The 14846-nt window shown below is 52.4% G+C and overlaps 1 protein-coding gene across 1 annotated transcript in view; it reads left to right on the top strand.

Annotated features, from left to right (window-relative positions):
* The window catches only part of BCAN (brevican), a 14040-nt gene extending 766 nt beyond the window's left edge, over window positions 1–13274 (top strand). Inside the window, exons 2-13 of the mRNA XM_007948428.2 lie at window positions 46–420; window positions 744–918; window positions 1211–1338; window positions 1825–2118; window positions 4182–4415; window positions 4998–5612; window positions 9013–9120; window positions 9695–9853; window positions 11738–11820; window positions 12193–12337; window positions 12643–12833; window positions 13167–13274. Of these exons, the coding sequence (XP_007946619.1) occupies window positions 46–420; window positions 744–918; window positions 1211–1338; window positions 1825–2118; window positions 4182–4415; window positions 4998–5612; window positions 9013–9120; window positions 9695–9853; window positions 11738–11820; window positions 12193–12337; window positions 12643–12833; window positions 13167–13274 (2615 nt within the window). The remainder of the gene's footprint in view (window positions 1–45; window positions 421–743; window positions 919–1210; window positions 1339–1824; window positions 2119–4181; window positions 4416–4997; window positions 5613–9012; window positions 9121–9694; window positions 9854–11737; window positions 11821–12192; window positions 12338–12642; window positions 12834–13166) is intronic.
* The last annotated feature ends 1572 nt before the right edge of the window (window positions 13275–14846 follow it).

Here is a 14846-nt window from a genome sequence, read left to right as displayed (position 1 = left end):
GCCAATCAACAGTCCTAAATTCCAGACGTCCCCTCCTTCCCACAGAGGACCGGGCCTTCCGCGTGCGCATTGCTGGCGACGCGCAGCTGCAGGGTGTGCTCGGTGGCGACCTCACCATCCCGTGCCATGTCCACTACCTGAGGCCGCCGCCGAGTCGCCGGGCGGTGCTGGGTTCTCCGCGCGTCAAGTGGACCTTCCTGTCCCGGGGCCAAGAGGCCGAGGTGCTGGTGGCGCGAGGGCTGCGCGTCAAGGTGAGCGAGGCCTACCGGTTCCGCGTGGCGCTGCCCGCCTACCCTGCGTCGCTCACCGATGTCTCCCTGGCGCTGAGCGAGCTACGGCCCAACGACTCGGGCATCTACCGTTGCGAGGTCCAGCACGGTATAGATGACAGCAGCGATGCTGTGGAAGTCAAGGTCAAAGGTGAGAGGGCGGAACTGGGGAGAGGTTCCTGAGGGAAGAAGGGAGGATTCTGGCGCTCCAGGAGCCCACTGTCTGAGGTGGAGCATACAGACCCAGAAGGCACAGACTGAATTGGAAAAGGAGTAAGGAGATACAGGCTTTTGTTACCTCCTTTCTCTCTTCAGGTAGAGGAAATTCTACCCACAGTCTAACTCAAGCCCCTTATGCTGTAGAGTGAGAGCAATTTGAACTTTATTCTTTGTGGACAAGGGAATGACAAGGAGGGTGAGGGGAGGTCAGTGTGCTGATGATCACCGGACTCAAGAATCCTTTCTACCCCACAGGGGTCGTCTTTCTTTACCGGGAGGGCTCTGCCCGATATGCCTTCTCTTTCATTGGGGCCCAGGAGGCCTGTGCCCGCATCGGGGCACGCATCGCCACCCCTGAGCAGCTCTATGCCGCCTACCTCGGGGGCTATGAGCAGTGTGATGCTGGCTGGCTGTCCGACCAGACCGTCAGGTGGGCTGGGGGCTGTGGATCAGGGGCTTCCATTATCTTTGTGAGGTAGCTGGGCCTGTGGCTCTGCCAGAGGCTGTGTAGGTTTTGGCATACAGCGCTCACTGCCTCTGGGAATGAGGTTGGTTTGAGAAAGGCAGTGATAACCTTACCCTGGAGGGTGGCCCCAAGGGGGAGGGCAGCCAGGCCATCAACAACTGGCTGCATTGAGAGGGCATTGGGATTTGGTAGGATCCATAAGGTATGGCTCCCTGGTGAAGGTAGCCTGTACTGAGCCTCTGTCCTCCCTCCCCAGGTATCCCATCCAGACCCCCCGAGAGGCCTGTTACGGAGACATGGATGGCTTCCCTGGGGTTCGGAACTATGGGGTGGTGGACCCGGATGACCTCTATGATGTCTACTGTTATGCTGAAGACCTAAATGGTGATTGGGGGTGAGGGGTTCCCAGGAGATGGAGCCCCTCCTCCAGCACTGACCATAGGTCTTTGCAAAGCCTTTGCTCAGGGACGACCTTACCTATCTGTACCTCATTGTCCTTCATGTATCTAAGGGGTTTTGCCAAGGGCTGCGTTGGGTTGGGTGTACAAGGTAATGAGATAATTCCTCCCTCTAAACACTGTCAAAGAGGCCAAAGTCTCAGGTGACAGTTTTGACCCTGCTGCCACTCTGCTTCTTAGCATATCTGGGCTTCAGTTTCCTTCTTTGCAGAGTGAGGTGTACAGGTTAGGCCAGGTTCCTTTCAGCTCCAATATCCATCCTGAGGTTCTGATTCTGTGAAGTAAGGTAGTTGACCCCATGTCACAGATGAGGAGATCAAGACCTGAGAAGCTTGCCCAAGGTCCCTATGGGAGCCCAGGGCTGAAGGGGCTACCAACCACCTACTAACCCAACCCCCTCTTCCTCACACAGGAGAGTTATTCCTAGGTGCCCCACCAGACAAGCTGACATTGGAGGAAGCAAGGATGTACTGCCAGGAGCGGGGTGCAGAGATTGCCACCACGGGGCAGCTGTATGCGGCCTGGGATGGTGGCCTGGACCGCTGCAGTCCAGGCTGGCTGGCTGATGGCAGCGTGCGCTACCCCATCGTCACACCCAGCCAGCGTTGTGGTGGGGGCCTGCCTGGTGTCAAGACCCTCTTCCTTTTCCCCAACCAGACAGGCTTCCCCAACAAGCACAGCCGCTTCAATGTCTACTGCTTCCGAGGTGAGCTGCCCCTCCCTGCTGAGGCCAACAACTTCAGAGAGGCAAGGTCAAGCCCTAGAAGTTCTACCCTAGCTCTGTCAAATTCTCTCAAGTCTGTCCTATTTGCCTGAAGAGCCTTGGGTGATGCATCACTCTGTCATCTAGGGCTCTAATTCTGGGCATGCCTCTTGGCCTGGTCTCACTCAGCTGTGTGACTTCATGGAATGACTGCCTCTCTGCATCTCCTCACTTGTCTCCCCAACCAGTAGTCCATGACTTTCTCTTCCAGTTTCAAAACTACTACTTTGTTTTGGGCTGCTGGCTAAGTTCCCATTTCCTGACAGCTCATTGGCAGAGCAGAGATGACTGACATTCTCTGAATCCAATGAGTGATCGTAACTTCTCCTCAGATTCTTCCAGACAACTGAATGCCTTCAAGAGTCCTCAGGAGAGGAGGGGTTTACAGAACCTAAAGTTTGAAGGTGTTAGATATTTAACTACAAAATACTGATGGACAGACAGAATTCTACCTATAAAGAGCAAGCTGTCAAGAACAGTTGGTTGTTCGGAACTATGGGGTGGTGGACCCGGATGACCTCTATGATGTCTACTGTTATGCTGAGTTGTAGAGATGACTCTCTGCCCACATCTTATATTGAGAGAGGAAGGAAAGGCAGTGCCTAGGACCCCCAGAGACACAGGGTCCAGGCCAAGGGTGAGTGACAATCAAGGAAACATTGCCACATGTTGTTTAGGCCCTTGTCCTGCTTGTGAGCCAGCAGTGCTGGTGCAAGGGCAAGAGGTAGAAAGAAAAGGAGGAGACACAGCCATTGACCTCCCGCTAGTCTGAGGGAGAAAACACAGCTTTCCCATGGGAGCCCACAATCTGATACCTCTCTCCCAGGATGAGGTGAGTATAAGAGAAAAGCATGACTTCCACTGGACATGTCTCCAGACATCTCTGGCCTGGGTCTGGGGACAGTTGAGGAAGTGAAATCTGCAGAAAGTTATAGCCATCTGGAAAAGATTCCTGGAACAGGGTTAACAACAGCAATAATGATTACAATGATAGTGGCTAGCATTTCTGTACATGATGTGTCAAGTATTCTTCTGGGAAGAAATGAAAGGAGGCGCTGAATTAGGAGGAGGGGGAGTGGAGAGTATAATTATTATTGGGAGCAGGTGGAGGACAGGCAAGTGAGAGCACAGGTTTGCTTTTCTGACATGGAGCAAGGCTTACTGGAGCAAGTCATGAGGGCAGGGACGTCCTGTCCTGTCTTGCCCTGCTGAACAGATGGCCCTCAGGGCTTTTCTTAGCCCAATTTCATCGTCGTTTCATTACTTTTCTCCTTTCTGTTCCCTTCCTCAAAAGGACAAGGTAATTCATTCTAAACCTGTACTTATTTGAAAGGAAAAGACCCCAGAAGAAGAAGATGGCCCTTTCTTTGCCCTCTCGTCCCAGCTTTGAGATCCTCAGGTGGCGACTGTCGATGTTCTTCTGAACATCCTTCCCATCACCTCTCCAGTGATGACGGCAGCCTGTCCCCTTTCATTTCAAGAATCTTGGGATGTGAGGCTGAATGAATGGGATTCCTTATACCACTCAGCCCAGGGTCCCAAAGTGCTGAGGCCACTCATCCATCCCTTTGCCTCCATCCCCTCACCCAAGGGAATATCTCTCACCTGAGCCACTCCTGACCATTCTATCTAAAATACTTCCCTTCATTCTGTCTCTTTACTCTGCTTAATTGTTTTTTACACTGTAACAGTATATGTTTATTTGTTTATTTTCTGTATCTAAAATACAAATTCTCTTCAGGTCAGGAAGTTTATTGTTTTGTTCTCTACTGTATCCTTGGTGCCCAGAAGAGGGCATTGTTTGATAAATAGGAGACACTTGATTAATGTTTGAGAAATGAGTGACAAAGTCCTGGGATGCTTCCCAGGTCCCGTGGGAACTCCACAGGGAAGGTGGGAGAGAACCTCATGGTCTCTGACAGGCTAACCCAGAGCCTTCACACTACAGGCCATGAGCTGAGAGGGCACCTGTTTAGCTTCATTTTGGGACTTTCCTCCTGCCACAGACTCTACCAAGCCGTCTTCCATCCCTGAGGCCTCCAACTCAGCCTCTGACCCAGCCTCTGATGCACTGGAGGCTATCGTCACAGTAACAGAGACCCTGGAAGAGCTGAAGCTGCCTCAGGAAGCCGTGGAGAGCGAGTCTCGTGGCGCCATCTACTCCATTCCCATCATAGAGGATGGAGGAGGTGGCAGCTCCACTCCTGAAGACCCTGCAGAGGCCCCTAGGACCCTCCTAGGTAACTTGAATCTCTTATTCTGGCAATCTGTCCACCTGAGAGAAGTTGGGGGAAGAAGGGGCCAGTCCAGGTTGATGCTGAGGTCATGACTGGCATGACTCTGTCCCACCCTTTCTAAGCAGCTCAGTGGTACAGAACGCCTCTCTTGTCCCTCTCCCAACCTTTGCCTTTCCAGCACATTCCACTCCTAATGTTCTGGGAAGTCTTTTTATCTGTCCAGTCTCCAGAGAAGATAGAAAGAGCTGGAAATGCTTGGACTATAAGCTGCCCACAAGGAAAATGGGGTCTCCTTTCTTTGGTCCCTCCTCTACCTTGCTTCCCCTAAATGGAATAGGGAATATTGACAGGCTAGGAAAGGGAGATGCAATGACCATGTCCTCCTAGGCTAATGACAGACCACAGGGATTTCTCAGGTGTCCCCTTTGTCCTGAAGCTTGGGTTGAAGTTCTACTTAAAGTGTGGAGCAAAAAGTACCTCTCCTCAGGGCTCACCTTCCCCCACCTGGCTTTCTCCTCTTCCTTTTCTCTTTCCTATCCTCTGCCCGGATGCTGTCCTTGGTGCTGAACCCTGTGCTTTGCCCAGAATTGGAAACTCCTACGGAGTCTTCAGAAGAGGAAGGCAAGTTGTTGGAGGTAGAAGAGGAATACAAGGATGAAGAAGAGGAAGAAGAGGAAGAAGAGGAGGATGTGGAGGATGAGGCCCTGTGGGCCTGGCCGAGCGAGTTTGGCAGCCTGGGCCCAGAGACACCTTTCCCCACCGAACCGGCCCTGGAAGAGTGGCTGTCCCAGGCATCCTCACATGCGACAGTGGTCCTGCAGCCTGGTGCATCGCCATCTGTTGGAGAATCAGAGGCTCCCAGGCCTCCAAGGGTCCATGGACCACCCACAGAGACCCCGCCCACTCCCAGGGAGGGTAAACTGGCATCCCCACCACCTTCCACACCATTTGGGGCAAGAGAGGTGGAGGAAGAGACTGGGGGTCCTGAGCTGTCTGGGGTCCCTCGAGGAGAGAGTGAGGAGACAGGGAGCTCCGAGGATGCCCCTTCCCTGCTTCCAGCCACACAAGTCCCTGAGCTGGAGGCCCCCTCTGAAGAGAATTCTGGAAGAACTGCCCCAGCAGGGACCTCAGTGCAAGCCCAGCCAGTGCTGCCCACTGACAGTGCCAGCCATGGTGGAGTGGCCGTGGCCCCCTCATCAGGTAATTCAGCCCAAGGCTCCACCTTCCTCTCTATCCTCCTCCTTTTTCTCCCGTTGCAGCTCTGGATCACTTGACCTGTAGTCATTTAATCACCATTGTCCCAGACCCTTCTGTCCTTTACCTTCATTCTGCTACCCACTTGTACCTGTGGGTCTCCAATCCTAGACACCCCACTTTGTGATTTCCATCCCAGTTCTCTTACTCCTCACACTGTGATCCCCAACTTCCTGATCACCACCCTGTGACCCTCTCCTTATTCTTGGAATCCTTACCCTGTCACCCTCAGCCCCACCACTGACCACCTGGGACCCTTTCTTACCCTTGGGCTCTCCACTCTGTGACCCTCATCTCATCCAACCCACAGAGCACCCTCACGCCCTCCTCAGGGTGTCCCCCTCACCTATTACACTCTTCAGGGCCCAGGTTTATCTTCTACTGTCCCTTTCCCTCCTCCTGTGTGCCACCCCCTTCAGCTGCCTCCCACTGATATCAGGAAACCTGGGATTCCATTCCCCCTCTCACAACTACTGGAGCCCAGGAGAGCCCCTATCCCCATGGAGCCTTAAGTGACTACTTCTGTGAAGTATTTTTTTTCGACTGTTTCATGGAAAACAAGCCTTGGAAATAAATCTCTATTAAACCACTTTATAACCAAAACTTTGGAACCCTCTGTCTCCATCTCCAGCTGTCTAGTCTTTTCATTCCATGAATTTGTGTCCTTAGGTGCTTCTTTTTGGTGCATGTCTCTCCTTCTCTCTCTTTCGGTCACTGTGTGTCTCTGCCTCTGTCTCTCTTTGCCTCTCTTCCCTTTTCATCTTCAGCCTGCACCCTTTCCTATCCTGGCAGCCTAACAGCCCCTTGCTGTTCCTTCATCTTCTCCTCAGGTCTGTCAACATTTTCCTTCCTGACTGCTGAGATCCGAGATATGACTGAACATATTACTCTAGAGAAGTCCTCATCAGCCTGGGGGAGTGCTGGGAGTTCTGGTCCCTTACTCCTGGTGGGGAGAAGCCTACACAGCCTGGGGTGTGCCTTTGTGTGCATTTATATTTATTTCTGATCCATCCTGGTTGCTCCTGTATAGACACAGAAGTGATTAAGGTAGTCCTTCTTGGTATCAAGGCCCTTGCCTGGCACCCAGCCATCCCAGCCCTCCCCTTTGCATCTCAGTAGGGGGAATGGCATCTAACTCTCATCCCACTGTCCACAGCCTCCCCCTCCTCAACTAATCCCTGCCCTAATGACCACTCCCACAACTGAGAGAGAATGATTTCAACCTCCCAAACCCAAAGGATGTCAAAGTCTCTAATGCTGGAGAAGACAAAATCAGAGATGGAGAATATGGAGGGAGGGGGAAGTGGGAAGTAGGTCTTGGGGTCTGGGGGAAAGTTGAGCTTCCAAATGGAGGCCCCTGGAGAAGGCTGGGTGTTGCCCCTGAATCCCCCCTCCTAGATGCCCCACAGTAGGCTTTGTGCTCCTGCATCTCACCCAGGCTCATCCATTTCCAACTGTTGGCTCCCTGCCCAGCTGACCTTGGAGTTAGTTCAGCACTGTGTGTCTGGGAAGGTGGTTTTGGTGGGGGGAGGAGTGCCACTGGAGGCATCTACTGTGTCTTAGTGACCTCAGCCTCACCATGTAGCCAGACTGGAAGATGAATCACTTGCCCTGCTATTGCAGCAGGAGGGAAGGGGGTTAGAGCACAGGCAACACTCTCAGATTGGCCCCAAAGTAGGAGGGAGGAGGACAAAGTACCAAGGAAGGTTCCTTCCTCCCACTCTGTGTCCTGGGCTCAGGTCCTGCAGCCTGCAGCCAGGTGGAGAGACCTGTGACCTGAATGGGGGACCAAGTTGGAGAGTATCTGTCCCCAGAGTCAGAGTGTTGAAGGATTGAGGGAGGAGCAAAGAGCATAGATAGCAGGAAGAGTAGTAAAGTAGGAGGGGCAGGGGTGTTCAGTATGCTTAATCTCTGTGGGGCCTGGTGCTTAATGAGTTAAATAAAATACCTCCCCCTTTGCCCAGGGGAACTGAACTACCAGTTTGGGAGAAACCATTGGCAGGAGAGGAGGTGACAGGGGCAGTGGTGCTGAAACAGTTGATTCATTTAAACCAAAACAGCTAGGTCATCCCAGCAAAATTCTTTGAATCAACTCCAGCTTCTCCTCTCCCTACCCCTGCACTGATTCCCATCAGGCAATGGGATCTCATGCCAGAGTGAAGCATTGTGGGCCTTGGCCTCTACCACTAGGGGTGGGTGGTACAGTCCAAAGTCCCACCCATGAAAGATATTAACTCCTGGGCTGAGGACCCAGACACGCATTCAGTCTGTAAGACCTTCTTCCCCTGGGCCAAAGGAGTGAACTTGACAACCCCTCCAACACCCATGTCCCAGCTTGAGGGCAGCAGCCTCACCCCAGGATCCAGAGAGAGAGAGAGAGAGTCCAGAGGAGAGGGCAGATGGCCTAGCCAGACAGCTGAATCCAGGCAGCAGATTCTAGGCTTTCTGAGTACTGGCAATCTGAAAAGACTGCCTGGAAGTGAGGGAGTTAGAGAAGGAAGTGAAATGGAGTGGAGGATTTCTAGGCTGGGAACTGCTAAAGGTCCTGTAGAGGAGGGAGGGGCATCTGGTAAGGGGGAAGAGTCCTGGGAGCTAAAAAGTTGAGGCAAAGAGGTTTGGTAATGCTGAAAGTTGAGCGTGGGGTTGGCACTGGGAGACAGTGGGAGCCACTGCAGCTTCTTAGCTGTGGGAGAGGGGGTAGGGCACTGAGTGAGGGAAGAGGAGTGGATCTCCACTGCCACCTTCTGGGGCTGGGGGAGCCTGCTCAGTAGAAGGAGGAGGAATGGTTAACCTCCTCCTGGGTTACCCCATACCAGGTCCCAGAGGCAGTAATTGTCAGGACACACTCCACTGTTGCTGTAGCTACTCTCCTAGACCATACAGCACTGTCCTGGGACTTAACACAAAGAAAGAGGGGGAGGACTAAACTCCAGGTCTAGAGAGAGAAGTGACCTGCCCAAGGTCACACAGCAGAACCAAGAGCCAGATGAGTCAAGGTCTCATGACTAACAGCCCAGTGTTTCTCCCCTTGGTGTGGTTGGCTTCCAGGGGTCTTCCTGGTCACTTCTCTTCAGCCTCTGTTGGACTGTGCCTTCATTGGTGGGCATGAGGATGGCCCACACAGGGCTGAACCAATGCTGAAGTGAGGAGGGGGGAGAAGGAAGAAACACAGAACTGAGGACTGGACTGTGAGCAGAAGCAGGCTCCAGGGAAAACTTCTAGGTTGTTGTGATAATTACCAGGACAGGGAGGTCAGGGCTGGGAGACTCTCTAGACCTTCTCCTGAAGGGTTCAGGCTGCACAGTGGTGCTCCCCCATCGCCCCACTCACTCTTTCCCCCTCTCAGGTGACTGTGTCCCCAGCCCTTGCCACAATGGTGGGACATGCTTGGAGGAAGAGGAAGGGGTCCGCTGCCTGTGTTTACCTGGCTATGGGGGGGACCTATGCGATGTTGGTGAGTGTATTGAGGGGCATGGAGGGAGGAGTTCTAGAGCCTGGACCCTGCCACATGGGCTAGTTCATAGGCGAAGGGCACTGGTTTTGGCTCTGTCATTAATGAGTTTCCATATTACTCAAGTCATATAACCACTCTGACCCAATGTTTAACTTCCTCATCTGTTAAATGGGACCAAAATGCCTCTCTCAGGGAGTCCATGTGGCAGGAGCGCTTAGCATACTCCTGGCATTGTAGGCACTTCATTCATGCCAGTTTCCATTCTCCTGGGAAGAGAGGAGGGTACCATTGTTCTTTGGAATGGAGGAGGGCAGACGCCCAGGCTGAGATTCCATCCCTCACCATCCCGGCTCCTCAGAGAAGGCATCAATGAGCCCTGCCCAAGGGCCCCTCCTCCCTCGGGCTCCTGCCGGGCCTCCTCACGCACCACGAACTTTTTAGCACCGCCTCCTGCCCCTTAGTCAGCTCCCCTCGCTCTTCAGTGGTGGGAGGAGCCCAGTCCTTTTCCTGAGGACCCAGCCCTTCGGGGTTCCGGGGTTCTCCTGCTTAAATTGCCGGTCCTTCTGTGCCCCAGGCCTCAGCTTCTGCAGCCCCGGCTGGGACGCCTTCCAGGGTGCCTGCTACAAACACTTTTCCACACGGAGGAGCTGGGAGGAGGCAGAGACTCAGTGCCGGATGTACGGAGCGCACCTGGCCAGCATCAGCACACCCGAGGAGCAGGACTTCATCAACAGTGGGCTGGGGACGGGACGGCCGGGGACCCCGCCATCAGCTTACATACTCATTCATTAATTCACCCCTTTATCATTAATTCACGCACATACTACTTGGCTTAGATCATTCATTCACTTTTTCGTAATCTCTCCTTCCTACTTAACACTTGGGTAGTGGGGCTAAAGGTCAAAGAGGGCCAGGCTTTCGCGCAGGACGTTACACCAGTGGGAGCCTAGCTGTGGGCTCAGGGAACCCACTTTCAGTCCCTTTCAACCTCCTGGCTCTCTTACCTCCATCTGCTTTCCTGTCTGTGATCTTACCGAAATTTTTTTACTCTTTTCTCAGAATTTCGCCTTTCTAGGCTTGATTGGTATTCCCCCATTTCCCGCTCCTGCCTTCCACCTGGCACTTGTGCAGAGGTTGAAGGGAGGAGAAAAAACTGGGTTTGGGTGGATGAACTTGGAGGACATTATGCTGAGCGAAATAAGTCAGTCACAAAAGGACAAATATTGTATTAGTCCGTTATTGTAAAAGTTAAGGAAAGGTTTATATATTGGAGGACATTTTCTTTGTTGGTTACCAGGGGTGGGAGGGGAGGGGAGGGAATGCTGTTAGATAGATAGAGATAAATATTGATTTGGGTGAAGAGAAGGGCAATGTACCAAATGTGAGTGACCAATATGGCAGCATTGAGGATGAGAAAGACATAGAGAGTTACATGGGCAGTACAAACAACGAATATGAACCCCTTTGCATATACAGTACTGAGTTGTCAGTGAAAGCAAACATGGGTATAGGGACGGATAGATGGGTGAACAAGCTAAACAATTAGGTATGTCTAAATGGAGAGTGTATCCAAGATCATATACAGGGTTGGCAGACAATGGGCCTATAAGTTCATGTGAATGATCAGAATTCCCAGGTGTATAGTAGAGCTGACAAGGGGCAAGGTTATGGTCATTGCTTGGTCACAGCCAGCTACCCAGAGGGACCGAGTAGTTGATCCTGAGGGCTTGGGACCATAGTTACAGGGGACATCAAGCTCAATTGGCATAACATACTATACAAAGCATTGTTCCACCTACTACTTTGGCGAGCAGCGACTGGGACCTTAAAAGCTAGGAAGCTGCCATCTAGATGCAACAATGGGTCTCTCCTCGTCAAGAAGAAAGAAGAAAACCAAAATTAATGGAAACAATCAGTCCTAGCAACTGGTACACCATCCGATCTGCAACCTATACAACTATGAGACCAGAAGAACTAGATGGTGCCCAGCTACCACTGCCATCCACTTGGAAGGGATGTAGGAGATCCTGCATAAAGAGGGAGAACAATGTGGTACAAAACTCAAAATCATTTGGAGGCAAAAAAAAAAGAAGGTGGGGACCAGGTTTGCTGGTCCAATAGAGCCTGGTGTAACCACTGAGACTATGGCCCCTAGCTGCCCTTCAGGTCTGGAATTGAACCCACAACTGTGGTTTCCAGCCAAACAAAGTACAGGCAGTGAGTTAAACATTTTCCTCAAGTAGAGACACGCCCTGGAGAGAACAATCATGGGAGAAGGAAGGGCTGCTTATGCACAGGGAGATAGCTCAGGGTGCAGAAGAGTATGAAGGGATGGACACTGGGAGGAGGTAACTATGGGGAGGAAGTGGGAGGGGAGCTGCTGCATTGTAAATTTTGGTCAATGACATGAGATAAAGTATATGTGAACTGCTGTATGAAAAGTGAATTTACTCTTTAAATCTTCACCCAAATCCTAATAAAAAAAACTCGGTTTGGGATGAGAGCAGGACTTTCCCGGGCGGTTGCCTACAGACCCTTGAATAACGGGGAATGGCTGCCATCTGCTGGCCGAGAAGCTAACTGCACACCTTTGTCTCCCCTGTGGTCTTTCCCCCAGATCGATACCGGGAGTACCAGTGGATCGGGCTCAATGACAGAACCATTGAAGGCGACTTCCTGTGGTCGGATGGTGTCCCCCTGGTGAGAGGCCCCAGCCGCCAGATGTTTCTAGTTCGCTTCCTTGAAGCACTTCTTCCTCCATCCCCTAATGACCCCTTCCCTCCTGTTTGGGGAGTGAGGTGGGGTGGGCAGGAGGACATTTCTTCCCCTTCCCTCTCCCTCTTCTCCCTGGGCCCCCTTTCTTCCCTGTGCCTCTCCCTTCCCTGTATTCCTCTCTTGTTTCCTCCAGTTCCCATCCTGTCCCCTCATGGCCCCCTTTTCCCTGACTCTTCACTTTCCCTCTCCTGGTGCCCCCACCCCTCCCTCTTCTCACCAGATCCCCCAGGCCCCTTTCCCCCAATGCTCCTGATGTTCCAGAACTGCCCACCACCTCCTCTCTCCCACCACTGCCAGCTGTATGAGAACTGGAACCCTGGGCAGCCTGACAGCTACTTCCTGTCTGGAGAGAACTGTGTGGTCATGGTGTGGCATGACCAGGGACAATGGAGTGATGTGCCCTGCAACTACCACCTGTCCTACACCTGCAAGATGGGACTGGGTGAGGGCAGGCAAGGGTGGGTCAGGCAAAGGAAGTGAAGGATGGGGGCTAGGGCACCTAGGAAGCTGATGTGTGTACAGAAAAGGGTGTGAAGCCACAGAGTCAGAAATGTGTCCCAGACACTGGGAGGGATAACAAATTATGTGGGTCCACTAAAAAAGAAAAAAGTCAAACCCACTGCCATCATGTCAATTCCAACTCATAGCGAACCCCGTTGGGTTTCTGATGCAGTAGGAACTCCTAATCTTTTTTGTATCCAACTGTGGCTCACTCCTCTCCTCTCCATTGACTGTGTGCCCCTGCAGTGTCCTGTGGGCCCCCACCAGAGTTACCCCTGGCTCAAGTGTTTGGCCGCCCACGACTGCGCTATGAAGTGGACACAGTGCTTAGATACCGGTGCCAGGAGGGGCTTGCCCAACGCAACCTGCCACTGATCCGCTGCCAGGAAAATGGTCACTGGGAGCCTCCCCAGATCTCCTGTGTACCCCGAAGGCCTGTGAGTGTTCAGGAGCAGGCAGGCAGGGACACTAGTCAACAATAACCCTAGGTACCTATCCCAACTGGCTGTGTAATATTGGAGTAATCACTACACCCTCTCTACTCCAGATCCTCCTCTGCAAGGAGAGGAGGGGTGGGCTTGATGGTCTGGGATCCCCTTAAGTGCTAATATCTGAGAACAGTGCTGCCATACTCTGGGCTCTTAAGGGCTGAGCCAGGCCTAGTGTTTTGATGAGGTCAGAGGACAAGGTGCAAGAGGACCAGAGGGCAGGCTCTGAGAGAAAAGGAGGAGGAACACAGGGTAGAGGGTGAGTGTGCTTATCTTCCTCAGGCCCGAGATCTGCGCCCAGAGAAGGCCCCAGGAGGACGACAGGAGTGGCTGCTGGGGCGCTGGAAGGCACTGTTGGCCCCTCCTTCCAGCCCCACTTCAGGTCCATAGAGGGCAAGGCCTTGAACACTGCTGCCCCCAGCACTGCCCTCTCCCTAACCCCTCCCTTACACTTGGTGTTCTTTCTCCCACAGGCAGTGATGGTGGGAGAGGGGTGGGGCTGGGGTCTAGGTGACAGTGCCTGAAGAGTCTTCTGAGAAGCATCTGCTTTGCTCCACCCAGCCTAGGTCCTATCTCCTCTCACCCTGGGCATCAGGTTTTTCCCTCTGGGCAACGGGTAAGTCCCTAAGTGCCTCAACTGCTGTCTCCCTGCCAGCTATCCTGTCCTTCCCAATCCCCTAGGGAGCACTGTGCCCACTCATTCTTGGTTTCTAAGAGAATGGGATTGCTGGATGGAGTACCTTTAAAACCAGCAGGAAATAAAACTGGGTTTGAGCCCAAGAAAGTTTGATGCCCTTGTGTGTGAGAGAGATAGAGGTGAGGGGCTCATAGGATAAACAGGGCTTCTGTGTTCATTAACTTCTGAAGGTAAGAGAAGTCCACAAGATGTCAGTGGATAGCATAGTACCTGATATGGAATAGATGTCCAGTAAGTATTTGTGGCATGAAGGAACCCACAGGGGTTGGAGGACAGTTGGAGGGGTGCAGTATCAGGATGCTGGGAAAGAGATGGAGTCCCTGGAGTGCCCAAGAGACAAGTGGACATAGCCAAGAGGAAAGCAGCGAGGTGGGTGCCTTGGAGTCTCACTTTCAGGGTGCTAAGTCTGGTTCTCAGAGGATGTGAGGATAAAAGGAAACCTAGACAGGAACTGCAGCAGAAAGACTAGAATGCAAGAAGGCTTGCTGTCAGCAGAGAAGACAGAGATGTAAGAATCAAGGAGTAAAATAAGGGTTAGGAGAAGTCTCCAGCCCTGTTGTGGGCTGGGCTCTGGAGAATAACCTCTAGGTCTTCTAGGCTGTGACCAGCAGAGAGCGCTGCGAATATAGCACATCAGCCTGAGAGTGCTGTGTGCCAATGCAAGTGTGGAAACGCTTGAGAGGAGTGTGCAGAGTCCCCAAATACCACCAGGGGGCTCCTCGGACTTTTTTCTGAGGCACCGACTGGTAATGGGGGTAGTTGGCTGGGAGGGAGTGTAGCACTTCCGGCCAGGCTGAGCTGGCCCTGGAGGCTGTGAGTCAGCGGAGGTTGAGATGGTGAAGTCACTCTCTGAGAAATGGAGAGTGACCAATGGTTTGTGTGTGTGTGTGTGTGTGTGTACACAAAGTAGCTAGCTTTTCTGTATACCTCATCAAAATGCACAGAAGTGCACCTTATGGTAAAGTGTGTGTCAAGATGTGTTACGTCTTTGTGAAACCGGTGAAGTTTATTGCTGCATATCCTCCAACTTAACATGTTCTGTCACACATGCACACACATGGGCACACTGTCATAAGTATACCTTCCTGTTTGTGCCGACTCACTTATACCACATTCATCCACATGGGTAATTATTTTTCCTTTTCCTAAAAGTTAGTATAACCAAGAAACAGGGAAACAGATCCAGAGGAGCAAAACTCTGAGAGAAATAAGAGGGAGCCAGAGATGGTGAGGCAAGATTGGCAGAGAGAGACAGGTGCACATGG

Source organism: Orycteropus afer, unplaced genomic scaffold (assembly GCF_000298275.1).
Source record: "Orycteropus afer afer isolate SDZICR_OR568_19922 unplaced genomic scaffold, OryAfe1.0 scaffold00217, whole genome shotgun sequence".
NCBI classification, from domain to species: domain Eukaryota; kingdom Metazoa; phylum Chordata; class Mammalia; order Tubulidentata; family Orycteropodidae; genus Orycteropus; species Orycteropus afer.
This window is presented reverse-complemented; position numbering and strand designations above follow the sequence as displayed.